Here is a 20,098-nt window from a genome sequence, read left to right as displayed (position 1 = left end):
GCAGGAAAATCTCTTGAACCCAAGAGGGAGCGAGGGAGGGAGATACCAGAACACAGAATTTGATGGGTGAGGGAAAGATGAGCTTCATGGTACCCAAAAGGCCAAAAGTGTCTAAGAGATGCTTGATCATACTCTTAAGATGTGGACACTGTCTTAATAGCTATTTTACACTCTTATGGGATGGGGGCAGGGAACAGGGAAGGGCATTTTGTAATTCTTTTTCCCTTTTTCACAATATTTTCCAAATTAGTCTACTCAATGTTTTAATTAAGGGTAAAAAAAAAATTATGGTTCTTCAAGAAAGAGAAAAAAATTATGAAAATCTTTCGGCTTTGGAATAGAAAACAAGCTCTATATCTCTATACTATAAGGAGACTCTTTTTAAAGGTTTGACGTAATAGTTCAAAAGCACACTACCTTCTAAAAGCACCCTTTCTACCTTTTGGGCTTGATCTCATAAGCTAATAAGAAGGCTTTCTTTTTCCAGTTTTGTGGAATCCAGTTTCCTAGATTATTTTTTAAGTAACGTATGGGAATGAGAGAAAAGATGCATGGGGATCACCGGACAGGTCAAACTGAGGCCCAGATTTTCCAACGGACTCAGGCATGAGCAGCAGAATCAAGATTTGAATCCAGGCCGATTTCAACTCAAATTGCCCATTCTGGTATCTCAATCATCTTTTTAAAACCATGTAAGAACGAGATATCAAAGTCAGTATCAGGAAAGTCCCTTCACTGGGTCACTCTGTAAAATAAAACTATGGTTCACCAAGTAAATTCTAAATTGTGGTGGGTATTATTTTAAAATGAAATAACTGACTATGCTTTTTGAGTGAGGGACTCGGGGGTTTCCTAAAGGGGTCCTATTCACAGAGCAACTCTCCATGGACTAGAACACTGTAAATGGTCTCGTGAATGTCTCGGCTTTCTCACTGTACTGGGTTGAATAGTGTCCTCCTCAGATACATGTCCTTCTCAGAATGTGACCTTATTTGGAAAGAGGGTCTTTGCAGATGTAATTGATGAGGTTATACTGGAGTAGGGTGGATCCAAAATGCCCCCAGATCCAACATGAATGGTGTCCTTGCAAGAGGAGAAGAGACACAAAAAGACACACAGGAGAGAATACCAAGTGAAGACAGAGGAGAGATTGGAGTGCAGTGTCTACAACCCAAGGGACACCAAGGACTGTGAACAAGCACCAGAGACTAGGAGAGAGGCCATTTTCTCTCGGAGCCTACAGAAGGAAAGCAGTCCCACTGACACGGTGATTAGGATCTCCAGCCTCCAGAACTGGGACCAAGTAAGTTCCTGTTGTTTTCAGCTGCCCAGCTTCCAGTAATTTGTTACAGCAGCCCTAGGAAGCTAATATACTCATGCTTAGCTGCCTAAATGTCTAATTCTCAAAATAATACCAAGGGAGAAACAGAATGAACATCAATAAAGCAAAATGCATAATAAGCCTGTTCTAAAACACACAAGAAAGGCTCCAAAGCAAACAAAAATTTTGAGTTAAAGTTTCCATTTATTAATTTACCATATAGCCTTCTTACAAGTTAGCTCTTCTCAGTTTGGAAATAACTCACAGACAGTTGTATAGGTGCTTCTTCACTCTGGCATCCAATCTTGGAAGGATTTTGCCTTGAAAAAAAGGCCTGCTATCTCTCTGGCACTTTACTAATCTTAAGTTTATAAAACAACCATCTACCCTTTTGAGAGTCATTAAAATAAGGTGGGAAAATCTTTGGTGGCCTGTTTATACACATTTTAAAAACAAAGAGATCTGTCTAGAATATATTCTCAACACAAAGCCTTTCTTCCTAATATGTGCTTTTAACTCTGATCTCACTGAAACTACATGATTTCTACAGTCTTGCGCATCTGGTAAGAATAAAGTTCACGCAGAATAATATTCTTATACTCAGTATTTTTACTGCAGTATGCAGCTCTTACTATGAATTGGTGGTTATTACTTGAAAAAGGAAAACAAAACATCACTGGTGAAAATGTAAAATGGTACAACCACTTGGGAAAAGATCCATTTCTTAGCAAACTAAACCTATACCTACCATATAATCTAACAATTCGAATCCCAGGTATTTCTCAAGAGAAATGGTATTATTTAGATTCCATTTATATGAAGTTCTGAAACAGAGAAAACTAATCTGTGGTGGGAAAACAGTTAAAACAGCTGTTGCCTTGAGAGGGTGTGAACGGAGACTGACTGAGAAGAGACATGAGGCAACTCCAAAGCGATGCTTATAGTCTGTACCCTGCTGCAGGCTGTGTACAAAGGTGAATGAAGGCTTCTATCAAAAGTCACTGATGGGTGCTCACTTCAGTAGCACATACACTAAATTGGAACAATGCACAGAAGATTAGCATGGCCTCTGTGCAAGGATGGTGCACACATTTGTGAAGCAGTCATTAAATTTTTTTTTAAAAAGTCACTGACTGGTACCCTCAAGATTGCACATTTCACTGTATGTAAATTTTACTGAAAAACCCAACCAGCCTATAAACAAATATTGAATTCTAAGTGCTCAGAGGTGAAGTATATTGATATTTGTAACTCACCTCAAAGAATTTAGGCAAACTGGGTGGACAGAAGGATGGACAGATATATAGTTACACAACAGAGCAAATACAATTAAAAGTTAATTGTAGGATCTAAGTAGTAGGTATATGGGTGTTCACTGTATACTTCTCCAAATTTTCTATATGCCTCAATATATTCTTAATAAAATGTTGGGAAAAATGCCTGATTGGCTTTCTTAGCCAGAGTTACATTATATAGGTACGGATACATAAGTGTATACAGAGGTATAAACATTATAAACATAAAATTACAAAACTGCTGCATACTTTATATCTTATTACTATACTTGAAGAAATCACGCTTAATACTGCCAAAATACTAGTCCTTTAATCTCCATTTATTCCCAAATATTTATTATTATTATTTGTAATAATACACAAGGCACTCTACTATGTGCCTTGGAAAATAATGGCTCACATTTTAAACACCTAACACATGCCAACCACTTAATCCATTTATGTTCAATATTTTAAGAAAAGTACCTGATTACAAGCATTACCACTGGTTCACAGTTTTAAATTTTTAATAATTTCAGCACTTGTGCATAGGCAATTATAGGTTTTTTTTTGTTTTTTTGTTTGTTTGTTTGTTTTTGAGATGAGTCTCACTCTGTTGCCCAGGCTGGAGTATGGTGGCATGATCTCAGCTCACTGCAACCTCCACCTCCCAGGTTCAAATGATTCTCCTGCCTCAGCCTCCTGAGTAGCTGGGATTAAAGGCGCCTGCCACCATGCCCAGCTAATTTTTGTATTTTTAGTAGAGATGGGGTTTCACCATGTTGGCCAGGCTGGTCTCGAACTCCTGACCTCCAGTGATCCGCCTGCCTCGACCTCTCAAAGGCATGAGCCACCACGCCCAGTCACAATTGTCGTTTTCTTAATTAGGATTCTGTAAATACATTTACTTTTATTTATTTTTAAGACAGCGTCTCCCTCTGTTGCCCAGGCTGGAGTGCAGTTGCACAATCACAGCTCATTGCAGCCTTGAACTTCAAGGCTCAAGTGATCCTCTCGCCTCTGCCTCCCAAGTAGCTGGGACTACAGACATGTGCCACCATGCCTGGCTAATTTTTAAATTTTTTAGTAGAGACAGGTTCTCACTATGTTGCCCAGGCTGGTGTCAATCTCCTGGACTCAAGCAGTCCTCCCACTTCAGCCTCCCAAAGTGTTGGGATTACAAGTGTGAACCAGTGTGCCTGGTTTACATTTACTTTTATCTCGAAAAGGTTTTTTTTTTTTTTTTAAGTAATTTTTTGGCTTGGGGATCAAGGACCTGAGAAAAACTACAACACATGAAAGAAGGATGTTCCCTTTAGGTTTTGTATCTTACATAAGTCATTTTGATTTTGTTTAAATCAATTGTAGATACATCTGCTAACCTGGGGGAAAAAAATACATGGAAGGACCTTGATTTACCTCTCTTTGGGAAGACAAGCAGCAACTATTAATATTTCCTGTAGACTTTAATTATCCTTTTGGATAGTAGAGTGGCCTAGATCATGTATATTTTATAATCCTACTTTCTCTCTTAGCTAGTGCCAAAAAGAATCCTAGGATTTCTTTTCACTTTAAAAAAAAATCTAAATTTTATGCTATTGATTAAAGACCTTAGGAACCCACACATATTCATGAGAATAAACGTGAAGCTCATAACACTCACTAAAGAGTCATTTACCAGAAGGCATACTGAATGGAAAGACAGGGTTAAGGTGAAAAGGTCACGACAAACATTACGGGCTGTTAAAGACCTCAGTGAGGCCAGAGACACAAATGGCTGCAGGAAGTGACCTTATGTACCACTCATGGTTCACAAAAAAAGATGTTGCAATGTCTTGCCTACAGATTATTTTTTAGAGATGGAGAAGAGGGTTAGAACCTGGGAACAAACTGCAAGACATTCGGATATTTTGCATAGCACACTCTGGGGGTGACCACTGAGGAAGACTTTTAAGGAAGCAGCTGATGGCCTATCTGCCAGTGCCACACTTTTATTTAATCACTGGCTATCAGAGCAGGTTTGGGGAGGTTGAGAGTAAAATAAAAAATGAACAGATTTTAGAGTCAGGCCTAGATGCAAACCTCAAGTTGGCTGCTCACCCACTAAGTAATTTTGGATACATTCCTTTACCTATCAGTGCCTCTGTTTCCTCGAGAGCATAAAACCACCTACTCGTCAGGGTTGCTGGGCAGACAAATTGAGATCAAATATTTTAAAAATTTAGTTCGGTACCTACTGTACAGTAAGTATCCTGTCAATATTAGTCTCTCTCCTTTTTGTAAGTCAGCCCTTGGTTTTATTAATGCTAGAGCAAATATTTATTGCAAAGCCTCTCCTGGTCACAGGCTACTTTGGTAGAGCAAAAACACTAAGAGAAAAATCCTCCCCATCTCTTCTCAGGCCATGTAGACATTCTCAAGCACGCATGAAGAGGTGAAAGTGAAGTTACCATTTCTGGTTTTTCCCTAAGTAGTCTAGTATAAAATGTAGGTGTTATTTATTATTTATTTTTGAGACAGGGTCTTGTTCTGTCGCCCTGGCTGGAGTACAGTGGCGCCATCACGGCTCACTGCAGCCTTAATCTCCTAGACTTAAGTGATCCTCCCACCTCAGCCTCCTGAATAGCTGGGACCACAGGTGTGCACCACCATGTCCGGCTAATTTTCGTATTTTTTGTAGAGACAAGGTCCCATTATATTGGCTCAGGCTGATCTCAAACTCCTTGACTCAAGTGATCCTCCTGCCTCAGCCTCCCAAAATGCTACGATCCACCATGCCTGGCCTCCTTCAACTTTTAAAAATTATATCTGTCTAGTATTCTTGAAAAAAAAAAATCTTCCAAATCTAGCACAGGTCATTTATATGAGCAATTTTGTAAATGGTTCTGGGAAAATAAGAAGGCGAAATATAGAAAATTCTAATTCTCCTTAGCTGGGAAAACCATTCAATTAAGTGACCAGAAGTAACTCTGAGTCTGCAGAGATGGTAACATCCAGGCACAAGCTGTCATGCACCTAGGAGGTTGCAAGCAAGTATTTCTTAATGAAGACACTTCAATTTTTAAAAAACTTTTTACGTTAAAATTTTCAAACATATATAAATGTTTAACAAATCTCTGTATATCCATGACCTAGTTTCAATGATTATCAATGATCCCATTTTAAAGCTGAAACTTGGGAGACACTATCTAACCTATTTATCTCAGTATGTTTTTAGTGACACCTGTCTTCAGAATGGTATTCCCCTTGCGGGGAACAGAATTCCTTACAATTAAAACCTCAAAGTCACAGTGGAAATTACCTAAATTCTGATATTATTAAAAAAAATAAAATAAAATAACATAAAACTATTGATTTTTCTTTTCCTAAGTAAAGAGAAAGGCAGATCTTCTAAATGTGGAGTTTTTACTTCATAGAATTTTTTGTCAAGTCACTATGAGTGACAACGACAGAAATCCTTAAGGTTGCATCGTATTAAATAAGTCTTTCCAAAGACCTTGGGAGGACAATGAGCTCAAGAAAAAAAGTCAGGGAAGGCCAAAAATGAAAGGAAGGCACACAGGGTACATTCACAGAGGCATAGATATACTCCTGATCCCAAATCTTTAGGTCTCTATTCTTGTAACTTCTCTTTTTTTAATTTTATTTTATTTTTACTTTTGAGATGGAGTTTCACTCCTGTTGCCCAGGCTAGAGTGCAGTGGTGTGATCTCAGCTCACTTCAGCCTCGACCTCCTGGGTTCGAGCAACTCTCCTGCCTCAGCCTCCCGAGTAGCTGGGATTACAGGCACACGCCACCATGTCCAGCTAATTTTTTTGTATTTTTGGTAGAGACGGGTTTTCACCATTTCCAGGCTGGTCTCGAACTCCTGACCACAAGTGATCCACCCGCCTTGGCCTCCCAAAGTGCTGGGATTACATGCATGAGCCACCACACCCGGCCTATTCTTGTAACTTCTACACAGCATCATTCACCATCTTGGACAACCTAATCACCCACTAACACAACTGCTCTCACCACTACTCCGAGCTCATTATAAAACTAGAAGGAACCGTCTTGGTAGATTCAACAGTGTTTCTGCCTCTTCACCTCCTTACCATTAAGAAAACCACTTGTGGCATATAATTGAGTAGCATTTGCCATCTCTGCTGTGGGAAAGCCCTCTATTCTTCTCAAGGGAACAAAACAGAACTTGCTGCAACTAGAAACAAACATAAGCAAAAGAAAGCAAACTGCCCCCATTCCCTACCTCCCTTAGACAGCCTCCAATTATATGCAAACATGAGCTGATTCATGTGGAAGGGCTCCGTCAAAGAGATCTACAAAGTTCCAATTAAGCAGGCTAGATGAGGATGAGTGATATGACCACACTCAGCAGGAAGCTTCAGGCCTAAACACATTAACCAGAAATGACTCTACAGCTGGTTTATAAATATGACATCATATAGTCTGAGCTGTGGTCCTTGCTGCCCACTGAGAAGTGTTCACTGTCATCTGACTTAATTAATTCTAAAGGAACTTCCATTTCTTTTGACTCCCAAGTGAGCTTCAAAATCTGCATTTAACTAGCCACAATTTCACATTAAACAACTTTGGCCAGTGCTTTTTCCTTTCCCTTTTTTTTTTTTTTTTTTTTTTTTTGGAGACAGAGTCTTGCTCTGCTGCCCAGGCTGGAGTTCAGTGGCGTGAACTTGACTCACTGCAACCTCCGCCTCCTGGGTTCAAGTGAGCACATCCAGCTAATTTTTATATTTTTAGTAGAGACAGGGTTTCACCATGTTGGCCAGGCTGGTCTCGAACTCCTGACCTCAAGGGGTCCACCCACCTCAGCCTCCCAAAGTGTTGGGATTACAGGTGTGAGCCACCACGCCCAGCCCAGTGCCTTTTTCTAAACCCTGGTAATCTGGCACTTCCTTCTCCAAGAGAACATTTACATGCCTCTCAGAGTGAGTGAGGCCCTACAGGGCTAGCTGGATCACAACTTACTAGCAGGAGTTACATATTTAGGGAAACGGGAGAGCACAAGACGGGAAAAAAGTTGGAAAAGAGTTTGGGAAGCCCAAATAGGAACAGGAAAGCCGTGGGACAAAAACGAAAGGAAGGTCCACACAGTACCTTTGGGAAGATGATGCTGTCCATGTCATCACTGGGTGAGTGAAAGAGGTCAGAATCACTTCCAGATTCTCTTTTAAGTACACCTTGTTTTGAGGTACACTCTCTGCCCAGTCCAACATCCAGGAAGTTCTCACATTCTGAAAAAGAGAATTTATTCACCAATATTGAAAAAAGAACCAAAAAACAAAAAACAAAAAGAACCACTTCCTTTTCACCCCAGCAACCAGTCTTTTAAATCTCCCTCTCACTCTTTTCTCTTCCTTCCCTCCTTGTTTATTTCTTTTTTTCAATATTAAGGAGCTATAAAAGGACACAGTCAAATTAATAGCTCTGCTACTCCAATTCCAGGTTGAAATAGCTCCTACAGGACAATCATGCGTCTGCCACGTTTATATTAGGTACAGAAAGATAAAAAGATGATTTAGAAGCATATTCTGCTTCTATTTAGATACCTGAATGGTAATGCTTTCCTCGTGGTAGTGAGGGAATTTTTTTTCTTTTGTCTTCAAAATCCAAAGTCTTTTACTAGCAACTATGTGATGGGGTTTGTTTTAAACTTATAGGTTCTACTGAGTAATAACAGAAATATAATTTAACTTTTCTTACCATAAACAGCTCTTAAATTAGGGGCATAATATGCCAAAGTGGAAAAATTTATCATTTAGAATGTTTTCAGTTCAATACCTAGAACAGGGACCCTGGCAAGCCAGAGGGAGGGGTCTGTGACAGAAATACTACCTTTGTACAATGAGGAAGCCTAAAAACTTAGCAACTTGAAATAAGCAAGGTATTCTCTCTTATTAACTTTGCTTTTCTGTTTTGTGTTGTTTATTTTGAGACAAGTTCTCGTTCTGTTGCTCAGGCTGTACTACAGTGGCATGATCTCAGCTCACTTCAACCTCCGCCTCCTGGGCTCAAGCAATCCTCACACCTTAGCCTCCCAAGTAGCTGAGACTGCAGGCACATGCCACCAAGTCCAGTTTATTTTTTGTAAAGATGGGGTTTTGGCATGTTGCCCAGGCTATTAACTTTGTAAACAAAAGTGACATGTGACTGGGTACCAATACAGTTAAAGAGATTTGTGGATGGTGAAACCAAGAACCCAAGTCCATTACTGAGTGGATATGAGCTTCCTTCAAGAAGTTTTTGCAACTTCCGCCTCCTGGGTTCAAGCGATTCTCCTGCTTCAGCCCCTTGAGTGGCTGGGACTAGAGGCACGTGCCACCATGCCTGGCCAAATTTTTATTTTTTTTATTTTTTTTGTATTTTTAGTAGAGATGAGGTTTCACCGTGTTAGCCAGGATGGTCTCCATCTCCTGACTGTGTGATCCGCCTGCCTCAGCCTCCCAAAGTGCTGGGATTACAGGTGTGAGCCACTGGGCCTGGCCCTAAGAAGTTTTAAGGATAAAAGTCATGGCCGGGCATGGTGGGTCAAGCCTGTAATCCCAGCGCTTTGGGAGGCTGAGGCAGGCGGATCACCTGAGGCCAGAGTTTGAGAACAGCCTGGCCAACATGGTGAAACCCCGTCTCTACCAAAAATACAAAAAATTAGCCAGGCATGGTGGCAGGTGCCTGTAATCCCAGCTACTTGGGAGGCTGAGGCAGAAGAATCACTTGAACCCGGGAGGCAGACACTGCAGTGAGCCAAGATCACGCCATTGCACGCCAGCCTAGGTGACAGAGAGCGACTTCATTTCCAAAAAAAAAAAAAAAAAAAGATAAAAGTCATGCATCTCTGTTTTTGTAAGCAAGTTAATGTGTCATGTGGACAACCAGGTAGGCATGCTTTATCAAATTTGTAGGTGACAACACTAAATGATGAGGGACAGGGCAGGAAACCTGGCTATCTAGGAGTTAAAGAGAACTCTACTTGGAGGTTTTGGGGGAAGCAAATTCAAGAAGAACTGACAGTACAAGGTGATGACAAAACCAAAGAAACACTAATAGTTTTAGTCTCTATTAGTAAATAGTACACTGGCATCCAAAACGGGGACAGTCCTGTCACTATGTGCCCCCATGTGCCATCCAGACCACACCCTCGGGATTGTACTTGTTCCTAAATAACATCTAAAGTAGAACACTGATAAACAAAAATGTGTACATAGTAATGGGGTCACGACAGTCAAACCATATGAGATACACACAGCTTGCCGAGGATCTTGAAGAAAATGTGCCTAAAGACTGTCACAGATTCCCTCTGTACTGTTCCAGGGGCAGAACAAAGACCAGTGAGTGTGAGCTACAGAGCTTCACTAAAACGGGGCTTCTTAGCAATAGGTTGGGTGGCCTATAAAGTAATGACTATCACTTTACCAGAAGGGTTTTGGAACAGAGAATGACTATGTCAAGATACTACAGAAAAGGTATCTGCACAGAGAGGGAAGTGAGGGTTGGACTACATAACTTCCAATGTCTCCTTTGATTATTAGATTCTATACTTGGATGGTAATTATGTTGTCTCTCTGTGTGTTGAAAGTGGGAAGAAAGAGTTCTTCTAATTAACAGTTAACTAATTAGTGATAATCACTAAATTATTTGCCCTGGTAGCTTAGAGCAAGGGTCAAGGATGCATTACATTGGTATAGGTCATAAATCACTTGTCAATAAAATTACTTTTTCTACTAGTTAAGCATCTGGCTAAATACTGGGGAGTATCCAAATAAAAAGAAATGTTTAGTATTGGGGGAAGCAGTTTACTGTCTTGTGGCAGAAATGAACATATTAGAAGACAATTTCAACAAAGAATTAAAAAAAAAATGCCACAGGAAGTGAGACAGGGCTCATGGATGAATCTGAAAATCTTTCAGTTAAAGAAAAAATCACCTTAGTCTGTTTCAGTCTTGGTTCAAACTATTTCGGAGTGTGTTAGTTCAATGGGAACAGCCCTGCCTTTAACAGACTGGAAACTATGGGTATTCTGGAGGTTTTTTTTTCACGTTTCCTAGAGTATGTAGTAACCTAGGAGGAGTTGGTGGGTGTGATCTATTCCTTCTTCTTTCCCCACTTGAAAAAATAAAAAAATGCCTTTCCGTGGTTGAGGGAAAAATAGAGGGGCTGGCCAAGAAAAGAAAGGGCTGTCACAGCAACTACACTGAGCTGCTCGCTGTCCAGCTGGCCCTCTAACAGACCACGTCCAAATTCCAGACTGGAAAACAAACTAGCTCACGATATTCAAATGGAAAATTCATGGGGAAGAGCCAGATTCAGCCCTGGTAGGAATACCTCACCCAGAAAATAAATTCAAGCCAGCACCACAAGGGATAACAAACCAAGTTTGGGATAAGAGTCTGCTCTGTGAGATAAGGCTGACTGTTGAGGAGGGAAAGAGGGAAAAGTACATACAGAAAGAAGGGCTAAGATGGAGAGAGAGGGACCGTAAACCATTATAACCCCCTAACGCCATGGGGCGGGGGGGAGGTGGGGGGAATCCCCAAAGGCAGCGCTAATCCACACCCTGTGTCACATGAATTGGTAAGTTTTCAAAATTAATAAAATCCTTTCTTTCTTCCTACAAGTCCCCTTCCTACTGAATAAAGGGGAGCGGCATATCTAAGGGTAGACAAGAGTAAAGAGCTCTGGTTTTCGAGTTAGACTGATCAGGCTTAAATCTAGGTCTGACTACTTAATAGAAGAAAAATTCCAGGCAAGAAGTAATTTCACCCCTCTCAGTTGCCATTTCCATAACAGTGACAAGAGATGATTAGTACTTCCTACATATAGTAACCAGAACTCTGGTTTCCAGCACATAGCAGGTGTGTGATATATGTGTCTAATGAAGTTAACCTTCAATATATGATTCAGTAAGTATCCAGATGACAGTACCTTAAAGGTGGACATAGGTAGGGCCAGTCCCATTTTATGACCCATATGTAAATCTGTCTATAATTTTTGTGTACTGAGCTATTAGCTTTTCAGAAGCTAACAGAATACCAACTTTTTAAAAGGTGTTATCTAGTCATTTGGGTTTAAAACGACATATATGCCAACAAACTGTTGTTGGGGAAGGGCAGGAAAACACACTGCTGACATCCAGTGGGCTCTGTATGTCACACTAATCATAATTCTATCCTGTAATTTATCCATTATTGAAGAGTATACAAAGTAATTTTAAAAGACAGTATCTTGGCCAGGCATGGTGGCTCATGCCTGTAATCCCAGCACTTTGGGAGGACGAGGCAGATGGATCACGAGGTGAGGAGATTGAGACCATCCTGGCTAATACGGTGAAACCCCGTCTCTACTAAAAATACAAAAAAAATTAGCCAGGTGTGGTGGTGGGCACCTGTAGTCCCAGCTACTCAAGAGGCTGAGGCAGGAGAATGGCGTGAACCTGGGAGGCGGAGCTTACAGTGAGCCGAGATTGTGCCACTGCATTCCAGCCTGGGCAACAGAGCGAGACTGACTTGACTTGACTTTTTACTTTACTTTACTTTTTACTTTACTTATTTATTTATTTATTTAATTTATTTGAGATGGAGTCTTGCTCTGTCGCCCAGGCTGGAGTGCAGTGCCATGATCTTGGCTCACTGCAACCTCCGCCTCCTGGGTTCAAGTGATTCTTCTGCCTCAGCCTCCCGAGTAGCTAGGACTACAGAGGCGTGCCACCACACCTGGCTAATTTTTGTATTTTTAGTAGAGATGGGGGTTTCACCATATTGGCCAGGCTGGTCTCGAACTCCTAATCTCATGATCTGCCCGCCTCGGCCTCCCCAAGTGTTAGGATTACAGGCTTGAGCCACCTCGCCTGGCCAAAAGATAATATCTTATTTGGTCTAATGCTATTGCTCCCTTGAGGAAGTGTTTATAAAGTAAAACACAGAAACCTGCAAAACAAAGTACCTGGGATTCACAAGAATACTATGCCTAAAATCAAAATCTCAGGTCTGAAGCTCAGTAGCATAATTCTGATCTGCAATTCTGTTAAATCGAGATTTTAAAATAATTACTCTAAAAAGACTAAATTGCTTATGCTTGGGGTTAGGGTGTACAGTAGGTCTACAGAATTCAAAATTGTGTCCTGGGGAAAATGTCCAGGGGTTCAAAAATTATTTCTCTAAATACAGAAATTAAACTATGATGTGTGGAGATCTTTCCTTCCTATAAATATTCAAACTGTGAGCAACCTCATTTAACCTTTACTTGGCAGGAAGTTTCACTCTTGGGTGGTTTTAATTACACTTTTAGAAAAAGCCCCAAACAGTTTAAGGAACCAAAACACAGTAGTAAGTGGTACACATTTAAGTAGAAGGTTCTAGGAGGCTACACGGGGGAAGTGTCAGCTAAATCTGTGAACAGGGCCAATCTTGTAAAACTTGGACCCTGAACACAACTATAGCATAATATCCTTAAGTAGTCTCAAAAAATGAGACAAAAATAGAGAAAAACACTTTTCGTATTTGTTTTCAATATTTCCTTTGTAGTAAAGTCAGAGAGTTGAGAATCAGTAGGAAACTTGCTCTGGAGTTAGAGGATTCAAAATCATTTGTTTTTAAATTTAATACTACTGGAGGGTATCTACATGTAAACGATTTCTAAAAAGACCTGCAAATGAAGACTAGGTAATTTTTAAAGCTGGGCAGTAAAAACTGGGAAGGCAAACAGAGGCTTGTTGGGTAAAACAGACTAAAAAAACTCAGAATGCAAATTACTAGTATTCACTTAGCAGTCGTAGGAACAGGCACAGGGATTACTCATCATGTCATCTGCACTACACCCTCAAAATGAGACAGGCTACTAACACTTTACAGATGGGAGGGAGACAACGGAGCACACAGACATTAGGGAACATACTTTACGTCACACAGAGTTAGAGGCTGGACCTGGTTTAAAAGCTGGGAATCCTAACTAATCACAAGCTATGTGCTGTGTCATTAACAAGCAAGGTCTTAAGAGCATCGTACCCTCAAGTGTTGTTAGGAATAACTCAAAGGTACTTAAGGAAAGACTTAATTCCTGACCATGCGTCCAAAGTGTAATGGTTCTCAACCTTGGGTACACAGTAGGGTACTCAAAGGAGCTTATAAAGATTTTGATATCTAGGCCACACCCCACCCAATTAAATCAGAATATCTGGAGGTAGGACCCAGGCATCAGTATATTTTTAAAGCTTGTTCAGCCAGATAATTCCAATGTGCATTCAAAATTGAGAACCTCAGGTTTGGTTAACAGTATATTTATACTTTTACCAGATTAAAAATCCTGTGTCATAGTATATGCACAGCACAGATGCCTTCACAAATGAATGAATCATAAAGTCACCTATGATGTCCGCTGCTACCAAAATAAAATTCAGGTAATGACATGTGTTCATCTTCAACTGTAAGACAAAATGCCTACAAACCCAGATCACCTATATCCCTTCCTCTGATTTATTGTATAACATGCTAAGGAAGGGCAGATCTCCAAATAAAACAATCTGCCAGAGTGGGGCTGCAGCTCCAGAAAATGAATGGATAATCTCAGCTTACCTGGGCTCTGCTTGGAAGCCAGAAGAGAGGTTGCATCAGGGCATGGCTCTATTGTACACCAGTTTTCTCGGTTTATCTGAAAGAAAAGGAAAACACTGAGTTTCAGACACTGAAGTAATGTGAGATAATTTTACAGGTGCCAAAATTATGTCAACTGACCAACATTCCTATCTTTTTCTTTAATACAGGGTGAGCAAACTTATGTCAAGGGAAAAAAATTTTTTTTCACAATATAACCACCGCAATCTATACTCAAGGACCTTAAGAGGCTGTCAATAAAAATTAGGCATACAAAAGCAATAGGAGATGAAGGCCATAGTGCAGGCCAAGGGTAAAATTTAAAAAGTCAACAAATGAAACCGACTAAATATTAAAATACATATTTGGTGTGGCTCATGCCAGTAATCCCAACACTGGGAGGCTGAGGTGGGAGGACTGCTTGAGGCCAGGAGTTCAAGACAAGTCTGGCCAACGTGGCGAAACCCCATCTCTACTAAAATACAAAATTTACCCAGGCATGGTCATGGTGCACGCCTGTAATCCCAGCTACTCAGGAGGCTGAGGCACAAGAATTGCTGAAACCCGGGAGGCAGATGTTGCAGTGAGCCGAGATCACGCCACTGCACTCCAGCCTGGGCGACAGAGCAAGACGTAATCTCAAAAAAAAACAGGCTCAGAGGGGTTCCTGAAGTAATAAAGAGCAGGACTGGTGCTGGAATGCCAAGTCTGTGTTATTCTAAAAAGCAAATACCTCCCCCCTCCCCACAAATTAAAAAAAATTTAAATACCGCCTTTACACCTCCCAACCCTCTTAATATTATAATTCTCTTTGATTAAATTTTAAATTTTCAAAATTACCATTGAAGATTTCAATGCTCCTCTCTTAGTTAATTGATAAATACAAACAAAATCAGCAAGATAGAGCTATCAGCAAGATAGCTCAACCAATTTGAGCTAACACAATATAGAACACTCCACCCAATAATAGCATAAGAAACATTCTTCTCAAGTGCACTTGGAATGTTCATATTCTATCACATAAAACAAACCTCAAATAAAACAAATGTTCATATTCTATCACATAAAACAAACCTCAAATAAAACAAACATACACTATAGCACAAAACAAGTCTTAAATGTAAGAGAATTAAAATAATAAAAAGTATGCTCCATGATCACAACAGTATTAAATCAGAAATCCAAAACAAAAGATACTTGGGAAAAACTCAAATATTTGAAAAAATTTTTAAAAACTTCTAAATATGCTGGGCGTGGCAGCTCACGCCTGTAATCCCAGCACTTTGGGAGGCTGAGGCGGGCGGATCACAAGGTCAGGAGATGAAGACCATCCTGGCTAACATGGTGAAATCCCGTCTCTACTAAAAAAAAAAAAAATACAAAAAAATTAGCCAGGCATGGTGGCAGGCGCCTGCAGTTGCAGCTACTCAGGAGGCTGAGGCAGGAGAATGGCATGAACCCAGGAGGCACAGCTTGCAGTGAGTGAAGATCGCGCCACTGCACTCCAGCCTGGGTGACAGAGATTTAAAAAAACAAAAAAAACTTCTAAATAACCCAATGAAAGTAGAAATATTAAGAAAAAGCAGAAAATATTCTGAATTGAATAAAAATTAAAACACCACATATAAAAATTTGTGGATATAACTAAAGCAGTGCTAACAGAAGTATTTATAACATTACATGCCTATATTAGAACATAAGGTTTCAAATCAGTGATCTAAACTTCTACCTTATGAAACTAGAAAAAGAGGAGGAAATTAACCCAAAGCAAGCAGGATAAAGAAAATAAAGAACAGAAATCAATAAAACAGAAAACAGAAGAACAATAAAATCAATGAAATCAAAAGCTGGTTCCTTAAAAGAGTCAATAATATCAATACAACTCTGGCGAGGCTAATCAAAAAAGAAAAGCTACAAATGACAGGAATCAGGAATTACAGAGTGACACCATTACCGATCCTATAGATATTGAAAAAATAAAGAAATATTATGAACATTACTGCAATAAATTCATCAAGTTGGATGAAATAGTAGCATTCCATGACACTATACAAACTACCAAAATTCACTCAAGAAAACATAGATAATCTAAATAGCCTTATTCTATTAAAGCAATTGAGTCCATAGTTTAAAACTTTATTACAAGGAAAACTTCAGGCCTAGATGACTTCAGTGGTGAATGCTATCAAACATTTAAGAAAGAAATGTCAACTCTACACAAGCTCTTACAGAAAACAGAAGAAAAGTATTTATAATGCAGCTCATTTTATGAGCCTAGCATTACTCTGAAATCAAAACCAGACAGATATAAGAAAACTATAGATCAATATTCCTCAGGAATATAGATGCAAAAAACCTTAACAAAATTTTAGGTTAATGGAATCCAGCAATATATATCATGAGCAAATGAGTTCATCCCAGGAATTTAAGGTTGGTTTAGCACTTGAAAAACCAGTTTATTAACAGACCAAAAAACTCACGAACTAATGATCATCATCAGATGAAAAGAATTTGGGGCCGGGAGTGGCGGCTCATGCCTGTAATCCCAGCACTTTGGGAAGCCAAGGCAGGCAGATCACTTCAGGTCAGGAGTTCAAGATCAGCCTGGCCAACATGGTGAAACCACATCTCTACTAAAAATACAAAAATTAGCCGGGTGTGGTGGTGGGTCTCTGCAATCCCAGCTACTAGGGAGCCTGAGGCATGAGAATCACTTGAACCCGGGAGGCAGAGGTTGCAGTGAGCTGTGATTGTGCCACTGAACACCAGCCTGGGCAACAAAGCAAGAATCTGTCTCAAAGGAAAAAAAAATCAGCAAAATTAAACATCTACTCATGATAAAAACTCTCAGAACACTAGGAACAGAAAGGAAATTACTCAACCTGACAAAGGCATCTATAAAAAACCTACGGTTAACATTATATTTACTGGTGAAAGACTAAATGCTTTCATTCTGAGATCAGTAACCAAAGATGTCCATTCTCATCACTTTTATTCAACAATATTCTGGAGGTCCCAGCCAGTGCAGTAAAGCAGAAAAAGAAAGAAAACGCATACCATTGGAAAGGAAGAAGTAAAACTTGGTTTATTCACAAATGGCATGACTGCCTATGTAGAAAATCCTAAGGAATCTATAAAAATACTGGAATAAATAATGTATTAATAAAAGCAAGGTTGCCAGACACAAAGTCAACATACTAGCAATGAGCAATTAGAAACTGAAATTAAAAGTAAAAGCAATACCATTTACAAAAGCCTCAATAAATATAAAATAATTAGGGATAATTTTAAGAAAATATGAGTAAGACTCGTACTCTGAAACCTTTATAAAGCACTGTTGAGAAAAATTAATGCAGACTTAAATAAATACAGAGATACCATGAGATCAGAAGACTCAATACAGTTGTTAATTGTCCTCAAATTGATCACTACATGATTTCAAGGCTTACTATAAAAGCTGCACTAACCAAACCAGGGTGATATTAAACGGCAGACATATAGATCAATGGCAGAGAAGAGAGAATCCACAAACAGACCTTCACAGATATGGCCCACTGATTTTTGACAAAGATGCCAAAATATTTTAATGAGGAACAAATAGTCTTATGAACAAATCATGCTATAATGACTAGATACTAATATGTAAACAAATAAAACTCCCCAAGATCTAAAATCTTACCCCAAACCTTACCACCTATAAAAATGAACTCAGAATACATTATATATCTAAATGTTCAACCTAAAACTATCAAACTCCTAAAGAAGACAGAGGGAAACACTTTTATGGGAACTTCGGTTACACAAAGATTTCCTAAATAGTACATTTTTTAAAACATGAAAAAAAAGATAAATCTATGTCAACCTTAAAAACTTTTACTCCTCAAAAGCCATTGTTAGGAAAACAAAAAGGCAAACTAAAAACTGAAGCAAAATATTTATAAAACAATTATCTGCTAAAAACTCCTACCCGGAATATTTAAAAATAAACTCTTACAATGCAGTAACAAAGCAACATGATTTTTTAAATGGGTAAAAGATTTGAATAAACATTTTATTTAAAAAGATATACGAAAGGCAGATAAGCAAAAAAAAGATACCCAGCATCATTAATCCACAGGAAAATGTAAATTAAAATCACAATGACATACCAACAGACTTCCATTACAACAGTCAAAATTTGAGACTGATAATACCAAATGTTGGCAAAGACGTGGAACAACTAGAACACAGAACTGTTGCTAAAAGAATGCAAAACAGTACAGCCATTTTAGGAAAGCAGTTTAGCAGTTTTTCATAATGTCAAACATACACTTACATACAACATAGCATCCCATTCATTTACCGAAGAAGAAACAAAACCTACTGTCACACAAAGACTTGCACTGGAGTTTTTAAAGTGCTTTAATTCATGAGAGCTCCAAACTAGAAACAGCCCAGATTGCCATCAAATGGTAAATGGATAAGCAAATTATAATATATCCATACAATGTTATAGATTCACAGTAAGAAGAAATGAACTGCTGATACAAACAACATGGATGAATCTCAAGAGTATTATGGTAAGTTTAAAAAAAAAAAAAAAAAAAGCCAGACTCAAGAGACTATGTATATTGTATGGTTCTATCTATGCAATATCTAGAAAAGGCAAACCTACAGTAGCAAGAAAACATGAGTGATCAGCAGAGACTGGAGGAGAAGACTGACTACAGGGAGACAGAACGGAACTTCTGAGCTGACAGAAGTGTTCCTATTATGATGCGGGAGTGATTACACAACTTAAATATTTGTCAAAGCTCACCCAACTATAAACTTATATTGGTTAATTTTGTTGTATGGAAATTTATACCAGAATAAAGCTGAAAACAAATACATTCTCAAAAACAGAAGTATAAAATATAAAATAAATTTTAGTCTTCACAATTCCCACACACCTTAACATTATAACCCTTTAATCATTAAAACTGACATACTCAGATGTAATTCTAAATAATATGAGCGGAAATATCTAAACTACTAAGTAGTTGTGAATATTTGTATGCTCAAAGACAGAAGCCTTGATTTTATTCAATAACCTCTAAAATATATTTCTGATCACTTTAGTGAGAAGATTAAACTCTTCTGCTGATAAAGATCAACAGTTTTACTGTATATGCTAAGTGTCGTAAGGCAGAAAGCTAGAGGACATTTTGTCAAATTATAACTGTTGGACAATAAAATGAATGAAAGGAATTAAACTGCTTGCAAATAACCAGGCAAACTAGAACCACATGAAACAAAACACTTTATCATTTGCTCTGTTCAGCTATTTTACTATTACAGAGAGCAAAAACAGCAGGAATCAGGGGCCATCAAGGTTTCAGTTCCTGGTGTGTTACAAAATAATGCCAAAAATTTAAAAGTAATCCTGAATAGAAGTGACTCTTCAGCAGGTGCCCTGGGATTACACATATTAAAAAATATCCTTTCTGAAAGGTACTTTAAGGTATACACAATAAGGAAGTAACCACAAATTTTGTAACTTTACCAACGCCCTATCCACACCTTTCAAATAATTGAAACAACACATTTTCTTTAAAAAAAAAAAAAAAAAAAGCCAGGTGCAGTGGCTCATGCCTGTAATCCCAGCACTTTGGGAGGCCGAGGTGGGCAGATCACGAGGTCAGGAGATCAAGACCATCCTGGCTAACACAGTGAAACCCCGTCTCTACTAAAAATACAAAAAAAATTAGCCAGGCGTGGTGGCGGGCGCCTGTAGCTACTCGGGAGGCTGAGGCAAGAGAATGGCGTGAACCTGGGAGGCGCAGCTTGCAGTAAGCCGAGATTGCGCCACTGCACTCTAGCCTGGGTGACAAAGCAAGACTCCGTCTCAAAAAAAAAAAAGAAAAAAGAAAAAAAAAGTCAT

At 39.0% G+C, this 20,098-nt stretch overlaps 1 protein-coding gene and 1 non-coding gene across 12 annotated transcripts in view; one reads left to right on the top strand and one right to left on the bottom strand.

Moving 5' to 3' along the window:
- Positions 1-20,098, bottom strand: part of AKAP13 (A-kinase anchoring protein 13) — a 355,010-nt gene that overhangs the window by 91,478 nt on the left and 243,434 nt on the right. For all 11 annotated transcript variants that reach the window (XM_054531799.1, XM_054531800.2, XM_054531798.2 and 8 more), the window contains 2 exons: positions 14,179-14,254; positions 7,712-7,848 (listed from right to left, as the gene is read on the bottom strand). In XM_054531799.1, the coding sequence (XP_054387774.1) occupies positions 7,712-7,848; positions 14,179-14,254 (213 nt within the window). The remainder of the gene's footprint in view (positions 1-7,711; positions 7,849-14,178; positions 14,255-20,098) is intronic.
- Positions 2,330-2,437, top strand: LOC112129136 (U6 spliceosomal RNA). Its single transcript, XR_002911564.1, has one exon. It is a non-coding gene; the product is annotated as a U6 spliceosomal RNA (small nuclear RNA).

The sequence above is a fragment of the Pongo abelii genome, chromosome 16, assembly GCF_028885655.2.
Source record: "Pongo abelii isolate AG06213 chromosome 16, NHGRI_mPonAbe1-v2.0_pri, whole genome shotgun sequence".
In the NCBI taxonomy this organism is placed as follows: Eukaryota; Metazoa; Chordata; class Mammalia; order Primates; family Hominidae; genus Pongo; species Pongo abelii.
Note: the sequence above shows the minus strand (reverse complement) of the source record. Positions and strands in the feature narration are given on the sequence as shown.